The sequence below is a fragment of the Prionailurus bengalensis genome, chromosome A1, assembly GCF_016509475.1.
Source record: "Prionailurus bengalensis isolate Pbe53 chromosome A1, Fcat_Pben_1.1_paternal_pri, whole genome shotgun sequence".
Taxonomy (NCBI): Eukaryota; Metazoa; Chordata; class Mammalia; order Carnivora; family Felidae; genus Prionailurus; species Prionailurus bengalensis.
In genome coordinates, this window is record NC_057343.1 from 240,604,370 (window position 1) to 240,630,050 (window position 25,681).

The 25,681-nt window shown below is 56.3% G+C and overlaps 1 protein-coding gene across 1 annotated transcript in view; it reads right to left on the bottom strand.

Annotated features, from left to right (window-relative positions):
- Positions 1–25,681, bottom strand: part of AHRR (aryl-hydrocarbon receptor repressor) — an 85,312-nt gene that overhangs the window by 32,124 nt on the left and 27,507 nt on the right. Inside the window, exon 4 of the mRNA XM_043602050.1 lies at positions 17,571–17,674. Within this exon, the coding sequence (XP_043457985.1) occupies positions 17,571–17,674 (104 nt within the window). The remainder of the gene's footprint in view (positions 1–17,570; positions 17,675–25,681) is intronic.

The window sequence follows — 25,681 nt, forward strand, 5'->3', positions numbered from 1 at the left end:
AAAGTCACATCTCTATTCAATTACTGAAAGTCACGAGACGTGCACCTGCAACTTAGGGGGCAGCAGGGGTCACGGCAGGTGAGGGCCCCGGGTGCCCGCGCCTCCCGCGCTGCTGGCCCTGCCGCCCACAGCCCCTCTGTGGGGAAACAGGCAAAAACGTGCGAAAAGCCGGGGACTTCCCTTGGCAAACCCGTTGCACATCCTGATCTCGTCCAGTCCCGCGGCAGAAAAAACAGCCAGCAAGTACTTCAAAGATCGTTCTGTCAAGGTCACGGCAGAGGAACACAACGAGGGAAAATGGAACAATTCTAACGGCCCCTCATCGCTCCTCCCTAGAATAAAGGGACGTGGGGAGCCAAGCACTCCCCTGAGAGCCGCGGCCATGGCTACGGGGCAACAACACAAGGCCCGGCCCGCGCCAGTCACGCGAGCGAGCGGGCACCAGGCAGCTGCCTGGCCTTGCTGGAGGCAGATCACTCGCGGCCTCTCCATGGGGCCCGCGTGCGTGCGAGGGAGCGGAATGACTGGCTGTTTATAGATCCCACAAACAGTAAACTCAGCCTTGAATTTCTGCCACGAAGCAGCAACGGTGCTTGAAAACAGTTCTTGAAAGACGCAGTTGGCTGACCCCTCGTTCCCTCGCTCTAACCCGGGCCCGGCTCTGGGTAACCCGCTGCCCTGGGCTCCCCGGGGCCTTCCTTTCCACGGGAACCACAGAAACCGGGGGAGGGGAGGTGCCGGGACAGGGCTCTCAGCAAGAACCACCGCTCTGCAGCCGTCCCGGCCTCCCCGCGCCCAGCGGGGGTGGAGCCCAGAACTAGGTGCCGGCTGCCATGTCCAGCATCCACTGTCTTCGCTTCTCTGGGACCATGCTGCTTCTTCACGGACCCTTCAACCTTGTGCTGCCTTTTCAGCTGTGCAACCTTGGCCAAGTTAATTAACCTCTCTGGGCCTCAGTCTCCTCCTCTGAAAAATGTGAATGATAGCAGTGACCACCTATGAGGGTTAAATGAGCCCTGCCCAGCATAGAGTGAGCAAAGAATCCATATTGTACTAGAATCCATAGAATCTGTACTATAATTAGAGTGCAGGACATGTGATTTGATACCAGAAGTGTTGACATCATTTCCTAAAGTGAGAACAAAGCCTATATTTTAAAACTGGGATCTACTTCCTGAGTACAAACATCTTAACGTGAAGTTTGGTTGATTAAAAGCCAGCCCGGTTAGGGACAATCAGTAAATAAATGCTATTGATGAGTCTGAGGGTCCATCTGGAGGAAGCAGGCCTGTCCTCGCAGGCGTCCTGATGGCTGGAGGGTTGCACTCACTGACCCTAAAATCTCTGACCTCACTCTCCGAGTATGTTCTAGACCACCAGCCTTGGCCTGGCTACCATGGGTCACTCCAGACCTTCTGGGTCAGAGCCTGCCTTGGACAAGTTCCAGACCTTTCCTTCACACGTGGGCAGCTCTACACCCAGGAGAGCCTGATCCAGCTTTGCCCCACTTTGCCCCCCCCCCACCACCACTTCCGAACAGCAGGAAGGAGGGGTGGTGCTGGGGCCTGAGGTGGCTTGGTGATAAAGCCCTCCAGGCAGAACACCACCAGCAGGAGGGAGAGCTACAAGGGTAACCTGTAGACCCACAGGGTGCTGGCAGCCTCCTCATGAGGGGGGAGTCAGGTGTGAGCCTGAGCCGGCAGTGGGCCATCCCCCAGCATGCCCGGGGAGGGATGCTCTGAGACAGAACAGGCACTCCAGCATCCAGGTGACAGGAAGGTTCTCAGGTTCCCAGAGGTTCAGCTGCTGCCGCATGAACCCAGGATGACACAGAGCTGCCTGGAAGGTCCTCACAAATGCTGGCTCCTCCCATAGTAATTAAAACTCCACATGATGGCTCAGGGCTGCAATTCCTCAGTGTTCCACAGATTCAAACATTGAAATGGTAACGTGAACAAGAGTTAAAACACGTGGCATCTTAAGTAAGCATGGCCCATGCTCCTCCCATGGGGCTTCCCTACCAGAGGCTGGCCCAGTCTCCTCACCTTGTGCTGAAATCACCTGCTGGAGACCCACTCAATGACTCAGAGCTCAGTGGGGGCAGGGCCTGGGACACATGTGTCTAATCCTAGGAGACCCTACAACCAAGCAGGACCAGAGTAAGCACAATGGTCACTAAGTGAGAGGGACCCAGTGAGCCCAACTCAGTGGCTGAGGATAGTCAGAGGTTCATTAGGATGCTCAGGGGTTCCTGGTGGATGGTCAGGGTTCATGGTGGATAGTCAGAGACTCATGGTGGATGGTCAGGATTTATGGTGGACAGTCAGGGGTTCATGGTGGACAGTCAGGGGTTCATGGTGGACGGTCAGGGGTTCATGGTGGATGGTCAGAGGTTCATGGTGGATGGTCAGGGGTTCATGGTGGATGGTCAGAGGTTCATGGTGCATGGTCAGAGGTTCATGGTGGATGGTCAGAAGTTCATGGTGGATAGTCAGGGGTTCATGGTGGATGGTCAGGATTTATGGTGATTTATGGTGGATGGTCAGGGGTTCATGGTGGATGGTTGGGGGTTCATGGTGGAAAGTCAGAGAACAAATGGTGGATGGTCACAGGCTAATAGATGGTGGGGGGGGGGGATGGTTCCCAGTGGAGAATCCTGATGACCTAAAAGCCACAAAAAGGCCAGGCCCAGTCAAGTCCCAGACACCCAACCCATCCTCAGAGATGGGACCAGGATCCATGCACTGACACCACAGGAAGGCCACTGGATGGGCAGAAGGCACAACCTCACGGGCCAGGGCAGGACAAGGTTGAGAAGTGACACAAGCTTGTGGGCAGGGTCCTCAGGTCAGCCTGGGACACCCCATGCATATCGTCAGGCTGGCAGTGGGGCACGGGCCCACAGAAAGTAAGGAAGGTAAGGTGGAGGGCTGTACTAGAGGGGCAGGGAGCCAAGCTTGCCCTCCTGGCATGAGGCCTCTGCTTTCCATGCTTATTCATGTCTGGTGAGCCCCTGAAAGAAACTGAAAGGGGCTTCAGAAGAGTGGGTTCAGCAGCCACAACAGAAGATAATCAAAGGCAGATTCCTTGGAGGAGAAAGACCAAAGGAACACCCAGGAGGCATAGCCGCTGGTGCTGCAGACTGCTCCGCAGGGAGACAGAAACAGGCGAGGCTCTCTCGAGGGCCGGGCAGCCCGCACTCCATCACCTGCCATGGGCCCCCAGAATCACACCAGCTCCTGCCCTGGTAACCCCACTTACACCCTTCAAAAGTCAGAGACAGACTCGCCCCTCTTAAGCCTGTCGGCTTGAGGGAGCCAGGCCTGAGCAGGTGGGAGGTGGCCAAGGAGTCAGGCCCCAATCCCAGGGCCCCTCTGTCTGTGTCCCAGTCCTTCTTGGTGGGCCGGGGCTGGGACCCCCAGCTACTGTGCTCTCCCCCCATGCCTGAAGGCCCTGTCCTGTCCTCCCAGCCAATTCCTACTGTGCCCCTCTTTCTGCACCAGGCAACCCCAAGTCCTGGCCATGAGTTTGCTGGGGTTTTGTGCCTGCTCTTCCCAGCCTGTGTGTCTGGGGACTAGTCTCTAGGCCAGCAGAGTAGAAGAGCCACGGAGGGAGATAGGCTCCCGTGTCTCTTGAGGTCCGATGTGGGGGACAGTGAGTTTCTAGGTCTTTCTTTAGAAGAGCCACGACCTGGAGGTGGGAAGTCCCTGTGCCATGCCAGCACTCCCTGTAGCTCCTGCCAGGCTCCCAGACGGTACCCCGCATGAGTCACCATCCCGAGGCCCCAGGAGTGCCCGGGAACTGCTGGGACCCCTCCCCTCAGGACATGCTGCAGCCCGCAGTTCCATACCCTAAACACAACCCCTTTCATCCACATCCCCACATGCAGTTGGTTCAATAAAACATGGACACAGGGCTTCCTGACTCCTCCTCCCCAAAATCAGGCCCAGGAGGAGAAAAGGAGGAGCCCCAGAAAGGCCATCTGGGGCTGGGATGAGGAGGTGAGGAGGCGACTGGGGCTGCAGCCCGGGCAGGGGCTTGGGGGCAGTCAGAGAAAGGTGGAAGGAAGAGATCTTGTTCTGTTGTGGTCCCTCCCTGCACTGCCCAGGGACCGCCTCCCCTGGTGGGGCAGGCAGGGGTGAGAGGGAGGGGGCCAGCTGGAGGAAGCAGCCCAGGTGGGGGCTCCCTCCCAAGGGGGGCCGGCATCCCCTCCCCTCCTTGAGCCTTGCCTGCCCCAGCACACAGCTCCCCGGCAGAGCAGGGACAAGGCATGCAGGGCAGCACGGGGGGCTCAGGATAGAGAGGAGCGTGAATTTAAAAAGTACATTTCGGGAAATAAGAAAAGACATAAGCAGCATAAAACAAGAAGCATTACAAACAAATCAAATGGAAATAGTAGGCATGAAACTGGAACCAGAGAAATAAACCAGTCCGGGATCTGGTGTGATGGACAGCACCCAGCAGTCGGCCAGGAGGAGCCCCCTCTCCTGAAGGGCAGTGGGCGGGAGGGGGGCGGGGGCGGTGGAGACCAAACAGAACGTGGAAGAAAAACCAGCAGATGGGAGGGTGGCTGTGGAAGTACCAACATCTGGATAAGAGCAGCTCTAGAAGATGAAAGCAATAGGGGAGAAGAGCTTTATCCGACGTGAAGACAGAAATAAAATGTCCAGACTGAGGACCACAGACCTCAGATGGAAGGAGCCAGCACAGCCAGACCCACAGTGGCGCAGGGACATGTCACAGCACGACCCACAGTGGACACAGGGTCATGTCACAGCACGACCCACAGTGGACGCAGGGACATGTCACAGTGAGGCCCACAGTAGACACAGGGACATGTCACAGCACAACCCACAGTGGGCGCAGGGATATGTCACAGCCAGACCCACAGTGGACGCAGGGACATGTCACAGCGAGGCCCACAGTGGACGCAGGGACATGTCACAGCCAGACCCACAATGGACACAGGGTCATGTCACAGCACGACCCACAGTGGACACAGGGTCATGTCACAGCACGACCCACAGTGGACGCAGGGACACGTCACAGCCAGGCCCACAGTGGATGCAGGGACACGTCACAGCCAGACCCGCAGTGGACGCAGGGACATGTCACAGCACAACCCACAGTGGGCGCAGGGACATGTCACAGCGAGGCCCACAGTGGACGCAGGGACATGTCACAGCCGGACCCACAGTGGACGCAGGGACACGTCACAGCCGGGCCCACAGTGGACGCAGGGACATGTCACAGCCAGACCCACAGTGGACGCAGGGACACGTCACAGCCAGACCCGCAGTGGATGCAGGGACATGTCACAGTCTGGCCCACAGTGGACGCAAGGATATGTCACAGCGAGGCCCACAGTAGACACAGGGTCATGTCACAGTCAGGCCCACAGTGGACGCAGGGTCATGTCACAGCACGACCCACAGTGGACGCAGGGACATGTCACAGCATGACCCACAGTGGACGCAGGGACATGTCACAGCCAGACCCACAGTGGACGCAGGGTCATGTCACAGCACGACCCACAGTGGACGCAGGGACATGTCACAGCCAGACCCACAGTGGACGCAGGGACATGTCACAGCCAGACCCACAGTGGATGCAGGGACATGTCACACCCAGACCCACAGTGGACGCAGGGTCATGTCACAGCACGACCCACAGTGGACGCAGGGACATGTCACAGCGAGGCCCACAGGGGACGCAGGGACATTTCACAGCCAGGCCCACAGTGGACGCAGGGTCACGTCACAGCCAGACCCGCAGTGGACGCAGGGTCACGTCACAGCCAGACCTGCAGTGGACGCAGGGACACGTCACAGCGAGGCCCACAGTGGATGCAGGGACATGTCATAGCCAGACCCACAGTGGACGCAGGGACACGTCACAGCATGACCCACAATGGATGCAGGGACATGTCACAGCCGGACCCATAGTGGATGCAGGGACATGTCACAGCCAGATCCACAGTGGACGCAGGGACATGTCACAGCATGACCCACAGTGGACTCAGGGACACGTCACAGCCAGACCCTCGGTGGACGCAGGGTCACGTCATAGCCAGATCCACAGTGGACGCAGGGTCATGTCACAGCCAGACCCACAGTGGACGCAGGGTCATGTCACAGCCAGACCCACAGTGGACGCAGGGACATGTCACAGCGAGGCCCACAGGGGACGCAGGGACATTTCACAGCCAGGCCCACAGTGGACGCAGGGTCACGTCACAGCCAGACCCGCAGTGGACGCAGGGTCACGTCACAGCCAGACCCGCAGTGGACGCAGGGACACGTCACAGCGAGGCCCACAGTGGACGCAGGGACATGTCATAGCCAGACCCACAGTGGACGCACTGCAGGGGAAGCACTCCAGAGAGAAACACACCCAGGCCACAAGGATCAAAGACAACGACCCGTGCCGGGCAGGATTCAACTTCAAGACAAGAGTTGCCGTGCGGTGTCCAGGAGACCAGAGGCCTGAGAGCACGCCGTGAGCCCAAGAATCAGAGAAAACCAACTTGAACAGGTCTTTTCTAAGGGCAATCCCCGTAAAGACAGGGCAGAATGTGTAACTTTTAAACTAGCCAAGAAAGCTCATGGAAGCCTGGAGAGAAAGGGAGGAGGGAGCCACAGCCCTGAGTGTGAAAGACAAAATATGACGTCACAAAGCAGCCCCAAATAAGGGTGATTGCAGTACCCAGAGGCTAAACGCACCCGCGACAGGACACAGTGTGGGGAAAGGACCCCCCCACACGTCTGCAGGAGGCACGTTTAAAACGAGACCAGAGGGTGGTGAAGATCCGCCCGGCAGCAAGGATCCACAAGGAAGCCAGGAGCAGGTTTATTTCTGATGCAACAGAATTTGGTGGGACGAAGGATAGAAGTCGAGTGGGCAAGATTTAAGAGCCTGTGTCAGAACCGGCCCGCCAGGCCCACCCCAGAGCAGCCGCCCCGAGCCCTGCTGTCCTTGCGTGGCCGTGTCCCAACTGTGCATAAACCCATGAGCTGAGCCAGGCGGCTGTGCGCCCCCACACTGACTCATGTACCCAGCTCTGTCTCGTGCAGAGGCCTTTCCGTCCGGTCTCCTCTCTTCCCCTGCTGATGGTGGGGCCTTGGGCTCCAGGCTCCACGCCTGTGTTTCCACACTGCCCTGGTTCCAGTAGGAGACCCTCCTCCTGAGAAGCCACTCTCCAGGCCCGGCCCGTCTGAGGCTGCTCTTCTCCGCCTCACCCTCCGAACCCGGCAGGTGGCAGGCCTGTGGGGCCTAGCAGGACATCGCCCTGCTCCTGCCTCTGCACACACTTCCGCAAGGCCTTCCAGCTCCAGCGCTCCTGGTGAGGCCTGGACTCCTGAGGCTCAGTGCTTTTGTTGGTACCTGCTCCTTTTCTCTGGGAGCATTTGGGGTTTTCTTGTGCTGGGGTGTGGAATCTCAGAAAGGCGGAACACGCTGGTCCTTTCCACCCACTGTGCTGGCCACGCAGGGGGACCTTCAGGCCGGAAACCCAGCCCGTGGTTCTGGGAAACCCTCCTTGACAGCTTCCTCCCCCGATCTTTCTGGAACTGGAGCCTATGGGGCCCTCGGGGACTATATTCTCCACCTAGTTTCCTCTCCCTCTTGGAGAAACTGAAGTGACCCTTCAGCGTCAACTCTCCATCTTCGTACAGCTCCTACGTTTGCTCCCATACTTGTAATTCTTGAGCTCTTTCCCGAACTTCAGAATATTCCCTTTGTTGGCACCTGTTTCCATCTCACGGACACTGTGTCTTTGCTCTTCTCCCCAAGGAGCCCGACATCAGCTGGTTTATTTCCCTGGGTCACCCGAGCTGCCTTTCCTGCTGGATCCTGAGTGAGCCTCTTGTCTCAAGGGTCTGTGGCCCTCACGTGCTGGAGTTTACAGGCAGGTGTGGGACAGCCACCAGGACGCCCACACACACGACAGAGTTCTGGTGGGGAAGCCCCAACATCGGCGTCTTCGGGTCCTTCCTCTAGGCTGTTGGGCTCCACAGAGGGGCTGCGCCAGGGTCAGTGCCCCGTGTGCAGCCCCACCACCCATCTCGCCACACTTGGAGACCCCGACCCTCTTGTGCAACGTGGGAAGGCTGCAGGCCACGTGCCCGCACTGAGTCTCTTTGACCAGAGGGGCCGGCGTGCTGGTTGTGTCCTGCCTTTAACTGTAGAATCCTCTTGAGGACAGGGGTCCAGGGTCCAGCGCCTGGCCACCACTGTCCACACGACTTCCACAGCTACCTCTCTCATTCAGTTGTCAAGGACTTTGCAAAATTACGAAGGAGGTACTGCCTCCCTGGTTCACAGCTTTTCCTTTTAAATTCACCCAGTTAGGCCCGTTTGCAGTCGATTCCCATTTCTCCCCCAAGCAGCCGCTCGCGCTGCCTCTCAGCCTACACTGCCTTCTGGCTGTCCTGTGTCCCCACACCTAGGCTTCACCAGGACCCGTGCGCACATCGCCTCTGACCTCACATAAGGGCTGGTTTCCCGGAGAAGCCCCTCGGTGCACTGTGAGGCTGCGTGCACGCCCGGCTGTGGTTCGGCCCGGCCAGCCTTCCCTTTGACGCGTCAGAGGCTTGGGGTCCTCTGCCCCTTGGTTTCTGTGTGAAACGCTTGGAGGAAACCCTCTGCGATGCTGGTTTTGCCCGTGAGAACCAGTGTCCTTCAGGCACCCAGCCCCACGGGCCATGGCACGCTCCTGCCACGTTCCTGTTTTGGTCTGGCCGGTGGGAACGGAAGGCCTCGGTGACTGTGTCCCTGAGCCTGACGCACCCCACTCTGTCTAGCCATCCCCAAAGGCTCTGAGGCCTGAAACTAAAGCCCCGAAAGTGCCCTGCAGGTGACAGCAAGACAGGCCTCTGGCTCTGACACCGGCCCCTCATCTGCCAGGGCCACAGGACCACCTGGATAGGACCCTGGCTCAGACGGAGTCCCTCAAGGGGATGCAGTGGGGGCCAGTCCCGGCTCTGTCCTTGCTAGTGTTGGGACACTGGGCAGCTTACAGAACTACTCCGTTTCCCCATCTGTAAAGGGAGGCAATGACAGCATCTGTCTCGTATGCCTGTCGAGGATCAAGTAAGTCCTCAGGGCTCCAAGCGGCCCTGGCGTGCTGGAGCTGAGCCCTGGCTCAGGGCTGGGGTCTTGGAGTCAGGAGAGGCCTGAGTTTCTGCCCCAATCTGTGCTCTCACCTGAAGCACGTCCCCTGCAAAATGGACGGTTGCACGGGCTGACTAGCGGCTCCCAAAGACACGGGCACACAGGGACTGCAAAGCAACCTCATTTGGAAATGGAATCTTCGCAGCTGTAATAAATTAAGGTGAGGTCACTCTGGGTTAGGGTGGCCCCAAATCCAATATGACTGGTGTCCTTATAAGAGGGACACAGAGACACAGGGAAGACTGACTGTCAGCAGAGGCATGGGACACACTCTCCCCTAGAGCATCTGAAAGAACTCGCCCACCACACCTTGCTTTCAGCCCAATGACACTGATTTCGGACTCCCAGCCTCCACAACTATGAAGAGTACATTTCTGCTGTCTGAGCCGCATTCAGTCATGAACTTGAACTGCCATCACCACCACACACTGCTCGGGCCACTGTTGTCCTCAGGAGCTGGAGGAGAGGTGCCCCAGCCCCACGTGGAGGCCAGTGCCCCAGCCCTGTGCCCTCTGGGAGGACAGACCTCACTCCTCAGACCAACAAGCCCAAAAGGCAGGTGAGCATGCCTGTGTGCATGCAAGTGCCCGAGGGAAATCTGCCACCGGGGAGGAACAGGGGCCTGGTCCTCGGTACCCCATTTTCTCTCCCTTCTCTGCCCTGACCATGTGCTCATGCATAGAATCACCACCGGACAGTGGCAGCTAAGCTCTAAGAGAAACACAGGAGTTCTAGTCAGAGGACCAGGAAGAGGGTCCCAGGAGGAAGCAGGTGTGGAGGAAATCCTGCAGAGGAGACGGCGGGGAAGGGACCCGGGCTCACCTCTGTGTGTGAGCTGACGCAGTCCCGGCTCAGTCCAAGGGGTACGTGTGTGGAGCACGTCCGGAGAGGCAGACCAGCAGAGCCTGCGCAGAGAGCCAAGCTGGCATGGGCAGCGTGCTTTCAAGGAGCGGGCCTGCTGGCCAAACCTGCCCCCTGCACGGCCGCTGCCAACACAGGACCGAAGACAAGCACCCACCTTGAGGCTGTGACACCCAAGGCTCCCAACACGTGTGGAATGTCCAGGGCTCAATCTGAATTAGTTCCTTTTGCTGCTGCAGCAAATTACTACAGACCTAGTGGCTGAAAACCACACACTTTAAATATATCAATATAAACTAGTTAAAAGTGAAAGGAGGGAACAAGATATGCCAGGCAAACATTAATCAAAAGAAGGATTGGGGCGCCTGGGTGGCTCAGTCAGTTAAGTGTCTGGCTCTTGATTTCGACTCGGTCATGATCTTACGGTTCGTGAGTTCAAGCCTTGTGTTGGGCTCTGTGCTGATAGCGTGGAGCCTGCTTGGGAGCCTCCCCCTCCCTCTCTCTCTCTGCCCTTCTCCCTGCTCATGTGTGCAAGTGCGTGTGCGTGCGCGCGCTCTCTCTCTCTCTCTCTCAAAATAAGTAAATAAATAAACTTTAAAGAAAAAAGAAGGCTGAGGTGGCTATATTAGTATCAAACAAAGTAGACTTCAGAGCAAGGAAAATCAGGAATAAAGAGGCATGTTATATAATGGTAATGATAGAAGGGTCAATTCATAAAAAAACGTAACGATCCTAAATGTGTATGCACCCCTCAACAGAACTCCCAAACACATAGAGCAAAAAACTGATAGAACTGAAAGGAGAAACACAAAAGTCCACAGTTAAATTAGAAGATGCTAACACTGTCTCTCAGGTTGAGACCGGACAGAAAATCAATGTGGATATAAAAGACTTAAACACTGTCAACCAAGCTGATGTAACTGATGCTTGTAGAACACCTCACCCAGTGACAGCAGTCAAGTGCGGGCCACTTCCTGGTTCATGGATGGCTTTTTGCTATAACTGCACAGGGCAGAAGGCACAAGGGTGCTCTCTCGGGCCCCTTTTATAAGGCATAAATCCCATGCATGAGGCTCCACCCTCATGACCTAAGCACCTCCCACAGACTCCGACCCCTAACACCTTCACATCGGGTTTCCGGTCTAATATGAATTTGAATTATATTAATTGGGGGGAGGATACAAATATTCAGTCCAGAGCAATAATCAATGAAGCCAATAGCTGTGTCTTTGAAAAAAATCAATAAAATGAATAAGCTTCTAGCCCAACTGACTAAGAAAAAAATGGAAGTCACAAATTACCAATGAAAATAGAAAGGATATATAGCTATGGAACCTCTCATAGACACTAAAAGGACAACATGGGGAAACCTTGAACAGTTCTGTACCCACAAATTCAATGAAGTAGAGGAAACAGGCCAATTCCTTGAAAGATGTAAACTACTAAAATTCACACTAGAATAGATAACTGAGTAGTCCTCTGTTGGTTAAAAAAATTGAATTCATAATTTAAAATCTAACAAAGAAAACCAGACCAGTTATATTCATTGGTGAAGTCTAACAAACATTTTTTAGGAGAAAATAGCACCCATTCTATACAGTCTCTTCCAGAAAACAAGAGAGAAGGAAGCACTCTCAACTAATTTAATGTAGCCTGCATCAGCATGACACCAAAAATAAAGACATTACAAGAAAACTACAAAAATATTTCTCATGAACATAAAAACAAAAGCCCCCACAAAATATAACCAAATTTAATCCAGTAATGTATAAGTAAGATTTATTCAAACTAGCAAGTTTGGACCAACAGTTGAAAATGAATCAAGGTAATTCATCGTATTCACAGACTGAAGAAAAAAAGCCATGATCATATCTCAGTAGACGCAGACAAAGCACTTGACAAAACTTAATACCCATTTGTAGTAAGAACTCCCAGAAAATAAGGAATAGAGAAAATTTTCTTAATCTGATATGAAGCATCTACCAAAAAAAAAAAAACAAAACCAAAACAAACAAAAAGCAGAAAATAACTCCAAGCTAATAACATACTTAACCTTGAAAGACTATAGGGTTCCCCTGGAGACCAGGAACAAGACAGAGATGTCCCCCTCTTCCTCTATGTTGCTCAGGAAGCCTCAGAAGGGCAATACGGCAAGAAAAAAAAAGTGTATACACTGAAAAAGTAGATAAAAATGGTCTCTATTCTCAACATGATAATCTATGTAAAATTTGCACAGAAATCTACAAAAAAGGCTCCAAGAATTACTAATGAATTCAGTAAGTTCACAGATACAAAGTCAACCCAGAACAATAAATTGTATTTCTATACAGTAGTAGAAAGTGAAATGAAACTGCCGTTCTGTTTACAATAACGACAATATGAAATACTTGGTATAAATCTATCAATATACACAGGATCTCCCTGCCACAAACTACAAGTATGGATGAGAGCAGGAAAAGAGCTAATACATGGAGAGAGATGGTGTGCTCGTGCATTAGGGGTCAGTACTTGTAGGTCTCAGTTCTCCTAGGCTGACCTACTGATGTAACACAACCCAACCCAAATTCCAGCAGGAAGTTTTGTAGATAGCGACAAGCGAATTCTAAAATATAGTCAGGAAGACAGAGAACCTAGAATAGCCAAAACAATTTTGAAGAGGAACAAAGATTGGAAGAGTCATACTCTCCGATTTCAAGACTTGTTGTAAAGCTGCAGACACTGAAACCGGCTGGTGCTTGTTCTCAATGGCAGAACACAGTCCAGAAACAGACTCACAAACATAGGGCCACAAGCTTTTTTTACAAGGTGTAAAGGCAATTCAGTGGAGAAGGGCCACATAATCCTGAGACACCAGGATCTTAACGTGCAGAACGAGGCTATCTCGGCCCATACCCTCGCCTGTAGCAAAGTCAACTAAAAATGAACCATAAACCTGAATGTAAAACACAAAACGATAAAACTTTGGAGCAAGCATAAAATAAAAATCTTTGCAACCCAGGTGAGGTAAAGAGTTCTCAAATGTGACACGAATCATGACCTATTTAAAAACTGATAACCTGGGCTTTGTCCAAATTAAGTACTTTCATTCTCTGCAAGACTCTGAAGAGAACGGAGAGAAGCCAGACTAGAGGCAGATGCTTACAAACCACACACAGAACAAAGATCATGTGTCCAGAACACATAAAGAGCTCCAAAGTCAAAAGCGAGGTAGGAAACAACCTGTTTTCACGGGCAAACGTTTGAGCAGGCTGCTCGCAAGGGGCTCCTTCGATGAACAACCACGACCTGACGAGAGGCTCTGTGTCATTGGTCATGAAGGAAGCGCGATCCGAAACCGTGATGAGATTCTCTTAAAACAGCTTTGAGGAGGGGGAACACAGGACAACAGCAAGCGCACGGACGTGGGCACCCTTGTTCTCCGCCACTGGGGACACCGCACGGCCACCTGGAGAAACAGCACGCCAGGTCCCCACGACACCAAAAACACTCTTGTCGCACAACCCAGCAGCCACACACGTGGGTATCACCCAAAGAGAACCAGAGCCGATGCTCCCAGACAACCTGCACGCGGCTGCTTGCAGCTTTATCCACATACACAAACCCTGGAAACTCAAACGTCCTTTAGTGGTTGGGTGGACAAGCACACCGAGATGCCCTCGCACCACAGAAGGACAGAACCAACTGTGCTCCAGGCAGCTGCGTGTCTGGGTCTGGTGCGTGTTGCTGGCACCCAAGCTCCCCGCTGTAGGAGCCCACCCATAGGCACCCTGAGAACAGCGGTCGGAGAAGGCCGCAGGGGCCGGAGAACGTGGCTCTGGTGGCCGGGCCCCACACACGGGCGGCACCAGGGGGATTCAGGCATGATGGTATTGCTGTGTTCTTCACAACGGTGGCCACAACACACTGCCAATAAGAACACGTTTTAGCATGCGTGAACTTAAAAATAAGTGTGAGAAAATGTACCCACGGCACACCAGAACCCTCGTCAGGGTCAGGTGGCCCGTAGCCCGGCCCCTCCTAGGCCCGAGTCCACAGTTCCTGCTAGCCAGCTGCCCTGTCCACACCAAACACTACAGACCACCTTAAAAGTGGGAATAGAAGCCCACGACGCTGCTAACTGTGATCTAATGTGTGTGTTTCCAGAACCTACCTGTCCCATGCCTCGAGCCTGTGCCAAGGTGCTCACCTGGCGTCCCCTCTGGCCATCCACCCTGGCTTCTTGGGGCAGGCAGGGGCCCAAGAGCACTAACCACGGATAAAGAAACGCCAGGCCCAGCCCCAACACCAACAGGGATCCTGGACCCCCAACCGCTCCAAATCTTGGTTTCTTCATCTTAAAATAGTGGACGTTAGACCACAGGCCCTTTAAAGTCTGTGCCAGCACTACATTTTTATGAATTTATGATGCCTGTCATAAACCTCTCATTTTTTCCAGTTTCTCTTTAACAGACTGAAGATTAGAAATAAAAGCTGGATTTTCTTGTTATTGCTGCTTGATTTGTTTATTTTGCTGTTAGGGAATATTTTTAAACTTCAAAAAGAGTCTCTAATCACAAAATTTGAGAACTGCCACACTAGAAATGTGGTGAGGAGAACCCTCACCATACAATCTAGACTGCTTCCAATCTAAGGGAACTTCCAGAAACTTCTGTGGTCACAGAGAACGTGTTACAAGGGGTGGCAGAAGGAAGCTTCAGGAGCTGTTGGCTCTGTCTTCAAGACGGAGTGGGGCAAGGGGATGGCCGTAGAGCCCCCCGTGCCGCGGCAAACTGACCAGTAGCCTCGAGTCCCACCCCAGAGGGTAGTTCTCTGAACACACGCACTGGGCCAACAGGAGGTATGGGGCTGGGTGCCGCCCTCCGGCCCCCAGGGAGCTGGTCAGCTCTTGAAGGTCAGGCTGGGCCACTTCCTAGTCTCTAGCTGTGCTGGGACTACCGTGCTGCGTCCATGTCCTGAGGTCCCCAGGTCCTCGGGGGAAACCTGGTCCTGCTCAGAGAGCAGGACGGCCGCCGAGGGCTAGCAGAGGGGCTGGAGGGCAGTGGTGTGGACATGTGTGGAACAGGCCCCCAGGCTCCCACAGGAGATGGGAGTGTGCACATGCTTCTGTATCTATAGTCGGAACACAGTTTAACAAAGATTTCATGTTTAAGATTTTATTATCTTAATTTTTAACATGAATTATAAAAAGAGTCATGCCAGTTATATTTTGCCAAGAATAAAACTCAAGCTGGCACAATGTTTTCCAGCCCCAAGCTCACCAGCTTGGAAAAATCCAACTTTAAAGGAAAAATTAATATTTAAGAATTCACTTCCGAAAAACATGGTAAACAGTGAGGTATGGAAATATTTCCTCTCCTGAAACCACAGTATTTCTAAAAGCTACTCTGCTGTTAGGACCCCTGCTCTGCTCCAGACGGGACGGAAAGACACAGGGGCTCTAAGAACGGGGTCCTCAGGTGCCCGCCATACAGAATTTTCATGGAAATCCAACAGTAACCCAGCAAACTGCAAGTATATGGTTGCTTGTATTTTTGTTTTTTAAAAAGGAAGTGATTTATAAATTCTGTGATCTTCATGAGAACCATCGCCTCAGCAGGCGTGAAGGCCTTGGAGGGCAGTGGAAGGTATATGGGACTGTAGGTGTCCCTGTGAGGATCATGGGTGCATAGAGGGGTCATGGGGTCTGTGGGGAATCAGGGGCCTACGGGGTCATGGGGGCTCCTATGGGGATTGTAGAAGTCCTGGAGGCTCATGGGGGACTGCGGGGAGTCATGAGGCCACGGGGGGGGGTCATGGGGGGTTCCCTTGGGGACCGCTGGGGGTCATGGGGATCATGGGGGACCATGGCGAGTTGTGGAAAGTCATGGGTTTGTGAGGGTCCCTGGGAGACCATGGGGGGTCATGGGAGGCCACTGGAGGTCAGGGGGTCATGGGGATCCCTGTGGGGACCATGGGAGGCCATGGAGTCACGGGGGACTGTAGGAAGTCATGGGGGATCATGGGGTCATGGGGGTCCCTGTGGGGACCGTAGGGGGCATGGGGGTCATGGGGGGGCCATGGCGGGTCAGGGGTCACGGTGGCAGATAGGAACCCCCAGATCCGAGGCAGGAGCATCTCTGGCTCCCCTCCAACCAGCCCAGATGCTTTCCATCTGCCCACCTGTCGTCAGCAGATGGCAGAACCCCACCCTCCACCTACCCTTTAGGTGAGGCACCGTGGGGACATCTTGGCTGAGGTGCCCTAGGGGCACATCCCCACCACCAAAGCCCACATGCCAAACAGCTGAGCACCCAGGAATTCACACGCAGACAGCAGGAAGCCACCCAGAGGGTCAGGGAAAGCGCCTGGGGGGGAAGCAGACTGAAGGGTGGGAAGCGAGACTCGGGCAGGAGTGAACCAGGCAGAAGATCCCTGTCCTCTGTCCTCCATGAGGGGCGCCGGCTCGCAAACAAACCTCTGAGCTCATTCCTGCGGTGAAGGCACCAGGGCAGCGGCTGGGCCAGCAGGCAGTGCACGGGCCGGCCAGTGGGCGAGGACCCGGGGCTGCCCTTCAGGACCCGCCTGGGACAGGCCGCTCTGGCTGCTGCAGGGCAGCTGGGGTGCAAACAGAACACTGAGCGAGACTGCTGGGGGACCCCCGAGAAGGGGCCAATGGGCTCCAAGCAGACTCAATTTCATCAGCATAAAAGGAGCCAACGCGCCACCATTTTGCCTTTAGCGCGTCAGCCCAACAGACGGGCGAGTGTGTGCAGCTGAGGACACTTCACTTTGGGGGGACGGGACTGCCACCAAGCAGGGCTGAGCGCTGGGAACCCAGTGTTGGGGTCCCAAAGGGGACACGCAGGGGGACACATGGGGCCCGGCCCCTCTGGGATTGCCAGGGAAAGCACGGCCTCGGGGGCACCTCAGCGGTTGGTTACAGGCCCCTCTTGAGGTGGGGAAAGCCAGGGTCTCTCAGCCACCGGTGGAGGCAGCGACCCCCTTGCTCTGTACACAGTGACTCGACCCAGCCCGGAAAGCTCCACCTCGCTGTCCTATCTTGCTTGAGGAACTGAGCCACGCATGCCCCTGCCCCTCGGGGAGCGGGCCACGGGAGAGGGTCAGGAAGGTCATGGCGCCTCAGAGTCACCAGGGGTGAGAGGCCCCAGCTCGGGGAAAAGGCTGACCCAGGCCCCAGATGCCGTGCGTGTAATATGGACAGCTGGGCCAGCCTGCACCTGCCACACCCTGCAAAACTCGTGCGATTCTCTGTCATTAATAATAACAATGATTCTGAAAAACCCTGCTGAATTGACTGACAAGTAAAACCAGAGAATGCAGAATGAGAAATGGTTTTTACACTTGAGGTGTATGGGCCAAGGCCACCTCTGGTTCCCTGTCCCAACCTGCTGGGCCTCACCTGGGCATCTGTGTCTGACCCCCTGCTGCTCCCAGGGCCACATTTCCAGTAAATTGTTAGCGGTCCAACCTGACGACCAGCGGGCAGACAGACCCCACGCAGGGTGACAGGCATGTGATGGGAGGACGAGGGGACTCACCTCCAGCAGCAGCCTTCCCTCCAGCACGGTGGACCCTCCGCTCAGACCGCTGTCTTCTGGCGAGGGGGTACCAGCCGCCGGCTGCCGTGGGCACTTCTGCACGGCTGTCAGAGAAGAACGAAGCAAGTCTGTCAGCACCCTTCCTGGGCCCCAGACCTGCTTACCTTCTTCTGTTTCCCAAGTTCTTGGCCGCCACCCTCCCAAGCCGCATTCCCAAGCTGATCTGGGGTCTCCTCCGTGGGACGCATGGGGGCAGCACAGCTGGAACTGGACCCGGGCCGACCAGGGCAGCCAGGTGGGAGCACCAAGTGTGATATTCAGGAGATCAGGCCATCGGGGCTGGGCCTCACCTCGAGGACCCCACCCCTACTCTGCTCTGCAGAAACTGCTCTCTGCCCCCTCCTGTAAACCCCTCAGAATCCCGCCCAGCCTCAGGGACACCGCCCAGGGGTCCCCAAGGTCCTCTCTGGAGACCCAAGCTCCAGTAGGTGCCCTAACTCGGCACTGCTGGTCTCCATAACTCAGACCACCCTGGAAGTGCCCACGCGACCTCATCATGCCCCCAGCTCCCCCAACCGCTCCCCAACCCCCAACCTGGTGTGGAGCGGCCCACACTGCACGGAAGGCCCCCCTGGCATGACTCAGGTGCCCCCCAAGGGTGGCAGCTTCCTGGCCCTCCCCCAGCCCCAACCCCAGTGTGGCCCATCTCCGTTCTGGGGTGAAAGCTCAGACATACAGACATGCCGTCCACATCCCCATTTACTGGCACCTGTTGTGGACCCCCAGCTGCATGCCCAGGGTCCCCATCCACATGGAGAATTATGGGAGGACCCCTGGGGTGCGGAAAGGGGGCCGCCCGGAGCCTCCTTGGAGGGCCGGGCAGACCAGGAAGGGCCTCCCAGTTGCCCCTCAGGTCGGTTTCCAAACTGAAGCTGCAGGTGATGTCAGTGCAACTGGGGGTCAAAGGGCCCTGCCTGGGGCAGGCAGAACCCTTGCATTTGTCCAGGTCTCGGGAGAAAATACAAACACGGGCACTTAAATCTCCCGCATTTTCTCTTCCAAAACCACCAAGCTGTGCTGAACTTCTCCAGGGCACGTGGGTCGTAGTGATTGTGCTACCCAGGTAGTTTTTACTTCATCAGCACCTTCACAGCCCCTTGAGCCGCACTCAGAGCCAGGGTCTGCCCCACATCCACTGTACCTTCCCCCGCCATATCGGCGAGCTATGGGCAGCAGCTGCTCCGCCACGGAGTTTGATAGAAATTCAGGCCCCCAGGTCCCCAGAGCCCAGGGACCGCAGGGCCCCAATGTTCGCACTCCAGACGAGACGCTCTGTCCACACCTCTTGTCAGGCACGGACTGCCCTCCCTGGTGGGACCCTCACCCCACACCAGCTGCACTGCCGGACCGGCAGCTTCCTGCCTCCCACCAGAGGCCACGCTGGGCCCCTTCACTCAAGCCCTCTGGTGCCAGGTGCAGGGAAACTGTTGAGCCGAGTGTCCACAGAGGCAAAGGGTTGGATGCAGGGAGGTGGCCCTCAGGAGAGCCCCACAGACGGTGGTCACGTTGGGGCCTTTGGTCTCTGTCTGACCCCCCCGTCCTTCCCTCTCCGAGAGGGCTTTGCTCTATCAACCTCTCTCCCACAGCTAAGAAGCACTGGAACTCTGTTCTCTGCTCTAAATACTCCCAGAAATGAACGCATTTCCTTGGCCAGAAAGCAGGAAACAAGAACAGTCACACCTGGGGGTTGCTGGGCAAAGGTACAGGGGCGGTCGGTACTGCAGACTGCCCAGGCCCCTCTCCCAACCGAAAACCTCACCAGCAATCAAGGCCCCACCGCTCACTAAGCTTTGAGATGTGTCGAAAGCCAGGGACATTTAGAGGTGCCTATTTTTACTCCCTTTGGGAACACAACCCTGTCGTTCAGAAAGCTGAAAGGTCTGAATTCACTAAACTCACACAGCTCCCCACCCCCAGCACACAGAAGCAGCAAACAGACCCTGGTGAAGCGAATGCCATGTCCCCTGAGGGAACCTTCTGGTCTCAGAACACCCCGAAGGCTGAGGTGGGCCTCTGCCGGGGGTCACACAGGACCCCATGCTCTCAGAGGCCCAGAAAGATAAAGGAGGAAAAACACTGGCATGTGAGTCCCTGTCCCCCCCCTCCCCTCCCCCGCCAGAGGGTCTTATCCTGCTGCCACAGCAGGGAGGCCACAGCTCTCCACCAGGGTATGGGCAGGGCCTGTGCAGCACCTGTGGTGAATTTGGGGCTCAATGAAGGCCAGGAGTGCCGTTGGCTGGGCAGAGACAGGACCCCTCACCACCTCAGTGCATCCTGGGCCGCCTGCCCATACACCCAGGCCACCAAGGCCCTCCACAAAGCAAACTCCATTGTGGAGGGGTCATTCCCACTCCCACCCCAGCTCAAGCCAGCTCCCTGCCCCCAGCCTTCTCCAACACACCCCTCAAACTGAGGGCAGGGGAAGGCAGGGATTGGACTGCCCCTGCCTGCCTGTTCTCTTGCCCCTGCAGACCCTGTTGGGGGCAATGACTTCCACAGCTGTGAAGCTGGGGTGGGGGAAAATCCCAGCATGGTGACATCACTGCCCTGTGGGGTGTTCACTGCCCCCCAACCTGATGGGCTACATCCTGTCCTGTACCCTCTAGAGGCAGAAGCGGGGGACACCCTCTCTAAGTTCTCTCCCCACCCACGGGGACACCGTGGGACACCGGCCCCCGAGCATCGCGTGTCCCCCCCCCAGCTGGGCACCCCCACTTCCCCTCCTCTGCAGCCACATCCCGGCGGGGCACGCCCAGCGGGGCCTCCTCTGGGCTCCTGTCACGCGATGGGGCCATCAGCGCTGCAGTGACAGCCACCTGGACCCAGGCCAGGGCCTCGCGTGCGAGCACAGCCGCAGACGCGCCCCACCCCCAGGCCTGTGGCAAGACAGAAAGAAACCGAATGCAGGAGCCCGGGGGTGGGGGCCAGCTTTCCCGGAAATCCATGCGAGCTGACAGGGCCTGCCGCTCACTTCCCAGGTCCCCCACTTCAGGGGCCCTCAGGGAGTGGAAACAGAGCAGCAGACTCGGGTGGGGGGTGGGGTCGCAGCCAGGGTCCCACCGTGCCTCCCACGGGCAGGTGGCCAGGCAGGGCAGAGCAGCAGGGTCCCGGGGAGGGGGGCAACCGGTAAGGAGGGCAGGAGGCAGCCGGTAAGCTGCGCCCCCTCCTCAGCCCTCCTGGTTCAGCTCTGCCCTGGATCCGCTCCCCCACCTCAGGGTTTCTCTCCCGTCCTGGGTTCTCTGTCCGCCCTGAAAGCAGGTCTCACCTGAGGGCCTGAGCTGGGAGTGCAACCGGGACTGGGGCTGTGGGCAAGGCCACCAGGGCCCTGGAAACCTCTGCAGACAGACCTCAGCCCCACTGCTGGGTCTGCCCTGGGGGGTCCCCCTCTCCTCCTCCATGACAAGGGACAAGCCCACCACCTGGCCCCTGTCACCGCCCCCTCTGCACCTGACTGCCCATGGTAACAGGTCAGGGAGAAAGGCTCTTGGGGAACAGGTGGGGGTGCAGGGTGTCCTTCTGGGGAGCTGGTGAGAGTGTGGGGAGAGTCTGCCGGGGGCCCTCCGAAGGCCCGGCTTGCCAAGAAGGCCACGAAGAGGAAGTTCCAGGCATGAGAGCCCCCACAGACCAGCAGGGGCTCAAGAGGCCCATCCACGCACAAGTGGCCCAGACCCCTCGTGAGCCGCTGGCACTGCCCTGCCCACAGAAAGGAGGCCGGGCTGAGTGTGCTGGCTCCCACCAGAACCACGTCCCATAGGCCCCGCCCTGTGGGCAGCTAGTCCTCCTGCCCTGCCTGGACTCTGAGGGGCAACTGGGGGCCTCTGAGAGCCCTGGGGACTGGCCTGAAGCCAGCTTTCCGCACCCGGTCTGTCACACAGAGCTCGGGGCCATGCGGCAGACAGAGGAGGCATGAGCCAGGCTGCCCACTCCCAGAAACAAACGGACTCCCTCGGGCTCACCGCTCAGCCTGAACCCTGAAGAAGCCAGCTCCTCCCCGACTCTGAGTCACCCAATGACCCCAGAGCACCAGCCACAATGAGACTCTCCAACAACTGGTGCTTCTCACTTCATTGGCTTCTTACACCCTCAAGAAGGTTCATTTGGGACACAGAGAATCCGAAAAACCATGGAGACAGTGGCCATCCCTGTCTCCACGCAAGCCGGGGCGGGGGGACGCTTCAGAAGGGAGGGGACACTTCCCCACTTCCCCACTTCCCTTGAGGCTGACTGGGACTGCCTGCACCCTGCCAGCTCCTATCCCGCACCCCAACCTCTCCACTATGAGACCTCTATTTCCCTCACACAGGGGAGACTCAGCAAGGTGCCACCCTGGGCCAAACCACATGCCACCGGGGCCTGTTGTCCCACCACAGTAGCTGCTTAGAATTCGTGTGGCTGGGTCTGGCCAATGACAGGTGCCAAGTGTTTTTGGCGGAGGAGAAGCTAGAAGACTCCCCTACCTCTGCCTCTGGATGGTGCTGGGATGCTCAGAAAGTGGCAGCCACTTTGTTCCCTGCTCAGGTGAAGCCAACTCCTTTCAGTGCAGATAGGACAGGTAAGCAGGACAGCTGGGTCCAGGTGCAGGGTGCACTGAATGTGAGAGCCGTCTAGAGGTTGGGTAGGACTCCTGCCACCCAGAGTATTAAAAGCCAGGGGCCCCACTGGAGGCTGGACTGAAACCCCGATTCTGGCCATTTGCAGGTCCTGGAGTGGACGGGCCTATGTCCATTGGCCGGCTGAATCAAACACCTGCCTGGTATAACGTGGCTTCATTTCGGAGTTGAGCCCTGGGGCCCTGCACAGTGTGTCCCAACTTTCACGCTCTGGGTAGCACCCATGGCACGTCTCCTCCTCCTCTTCCTCTTCCTCCTCCTCCAGCCCCAGTCTAGCAGGCCTTCCCGCTAGAGGCCTGCCCCACGCCTTCACAGGTCAGAGCTGATCTCCACACTTCCCTACATGTCCCTATGGAGGCAGATGACGTGACCACGGCTCTGCTCTGCTCTTCCCCGTGCTACACCCAGAGGTCAGGGGTAGAGGAGAAACAGGTGAGCTTGAAGCACCCTGGGGACCCCCGAGGAGCAAGAGTGCCCTCCTATCTCTGCCCAATTCTCATCAGAAGCTAACCTCCGTCCCAGAGCCCCTCGGAGACATGCTTAGCAGAGGACAGCATACAGCTTAGAGCAGGGAGTTCTGGGAGCCTCACCCTCCTATAAGACAGGCCCAACAACATCGACAGGTTTCATGAGCACACCAGGAAGGTGCTCTTGGCACGCCACCTGGGGGCCCGGGCTGCCCACCTGGAGACTGACAGGTGTGGGACGTGGAGGGCCAGCCACGAGGGAAGGTTGGCTGTGTTGACTTGGTTCCATCCACCGCCAGGGCCCCTTCTAGAGGGCCAGCATGAGGTTTCTGGGCCCATGTGTGTTTGGGAGTGGATGGGTGCCCTGGGAGCCCTGGCTCACCTCTCCCCACACCCGGTCTCTCCAACCAGACCAAGGCCATGGCAGAGAGCTAGGCAGGTGCTTCCCAGGAGTAGGGGGGAGATGGTGGGTGGGGAGCTGCACCCATGGGAGGGCACAGGCTCCCCAACAGGGTCTACAGACCTGCAGTTCTGCATCAGTTTCTTTTTTTTTTTTTTAATTTTTTTTTCAACGTTTTTATTTATTTTTGGGACAGAGAGAGAGAGACAGAGCATGAATGGGGTAGGGGCAGAGAGAGAGGGAGACACAGAATCAGAAACAGGCTCCAGGCTCCGAGCCATCAGCCCAGAGCCTGACGCGGGGCTTGAATTCACGGACCGCGAGATCGTGACGTGGCTGAAGTCGGACGCTTAACCGACCGCGACACCCAGGCGCCCCTCTACATCAGTTTCTACATCAAATTGATGGGCCATCAGCTCACAGTTGTGGAGCTTTCAAACCATCCCTCCCTTTACTTTTCAAGGACGAAAAGATTAACTCCTTGTGTTGCTTCTGACAGAGGGAAATGGAGCATACACGCTGGGAGGGAGGGTTTGCAGTGATTCTTGACGGCCTCAGGCTATTCACAGAGGTCGCTCCTGGCCTTGCCCTTACCTTCTAAACAGGCTGTTCTCCATACCCAGATGCAGAGGTCTGCCCGGCTCCTGCACAGGGAAGGGCAAAGGGAAACATCACCCTTAGGTTCTCTGGGCAGGAGGCTGTTGACAAACACAGCCTCATCTAGCCACCAAAGGGTGGGTGGGGGGGCGGTCCTGACGACAAGTCGGGAGTGCCCAGGTGGGTGGCAGGCTGAGAGGGAAGAGGGCCCAGTGGCACAGGGTGGCTCTGGGAAGGCCCTTGGCAGCTAAGAGCAGCAAGCTGTGTGCAAAGCATGTGTGGGAAGAGGTGTCTGGGAAGGGGCCAAGACGATGAGGGTCTGGAGAAGCCCCAGTCCTCGCAGAAAACAGGTGGTACCAACTGAGAGGGGCAAAGCGCTGGCCAGGCTGCTCCTGTGGCTGGGGGCTCTGCCCTTCCTGGGGCATCCACAGAGGCCCATCTGTCCTGCACCCCCAGAGTGAGGACGAGCTGGCCCCATCCCTGGGAGGGCAGGCCTCTCAAGCCTGGGGCATGTGCAGACAAGAATCTCTTAAGGTTCCCATGAAAAGATGTGCTGCCTCAACCTGCACGTTCCCTCTGCAGCCCTGCAGGGACCTCGCCCACTCCAAAGGGCACTCGTCCATGACCTGCTCCAACTCTGCAGGCAGATGGGGGTTTCTGGAGGGATGTTCACCGTGGCCCCTCTCTGTGACACTCCACCTCACCCAGGCTGCAGGCCTGGCCGGAGGAGATCCCCTGAGGGGCAGCATGGGGGCGGGGTGAGGGCAAGCCTGCTGGCCTTCCCTTCTCGGGTGATCCATTCATTCGTTTGAGGCTGGATGTCTCCCCCATGCTGGTGGGGGATGCACCCCAGCCACGTCCCCACGGTCTTCCTCCCAGGCAGTGCCCCCTCCTATGAATCACAAAATGATTTCATGATTACACACGGGGGCCCCCACAGGCAGGGCACACGGGGACTGACATTTACATCTCTTATTCCCTGCATCACGCCAACCAACCAGGTGGGCCCAGCAGGTAAGAGAACAGGCCCGGAGGGGCGGATGGAGCAGAAGTAACCAAGGGTGTGTGTACACACGGCATGTCCTGTGCGAGGGTGTATATGCTCTATGTTGGGGCCTAGACAACGAGGGAGGGCAGGAGAAACATTGCTTTTGACACGTGGCGTGGGCACATTTTAACAGGAGGCGAAGATGTCTGTGGCCCGTGGAGAGGGGAGGAGAACCAGCAGCCAGGGCAAGGGTCCCAGCAGGTGCAGACTGGCAGGTGCGAGTCCTTGCAGGACCCTTGCCGTGGCAGCCAGAGAGGGGGAAGGGTTAAAGCTGCCATTCAAAGCCTCAAGGTCCCTAGGCAAGAAAAAACATCACGAGCATAAAGAAACACGCTTGTTTCTTGCAAGCTCTGCATTTAGGGAGTAAGAGCACATTCCAAGATGTACATTGCATCAAGTTGTCGATTTTCTGTAAAAACTTTCCGTATTTTCCAAAATGTACCAGGCATGCCTTAGAGATTTCACACTTTAGTACGGCTGAAAAGGCACCACAGAAAATGCATTTCCTCAGAGCCAGTGATGAGAGAGAGGCAGTGGCCACCCCATCCACTTTCTCTGGTCAAAAGAACACATTTCCAACCACTTCTGCGTAAGTTGGGTCACATGTCCTGCAGAGAAAGTGCACTCTTTCCTTAAATCCCCAAAGCAAGACACAACCAAAAACAGCTCTTTGGGAAGAAAAAGAGAGGGGAACTTACACACATTGGGGATCCATATCCTTTTCATGGTGTGAAACATCCGGGACAAGCCCACTCGTTCGGCGTTTTTGTTAAGTTTCAACGCATCACGAGAGAAGTACGCCAGCGTCAAGCCAAGAGTTCAAGGAACATTTTGTGAAACACGACAAAACATAACCCACACAGCATGCTGGTGCTTTGAGAAAGTCCAATACTTACTCGACAAATAACTGCGTGGTGTGCAGGTACACG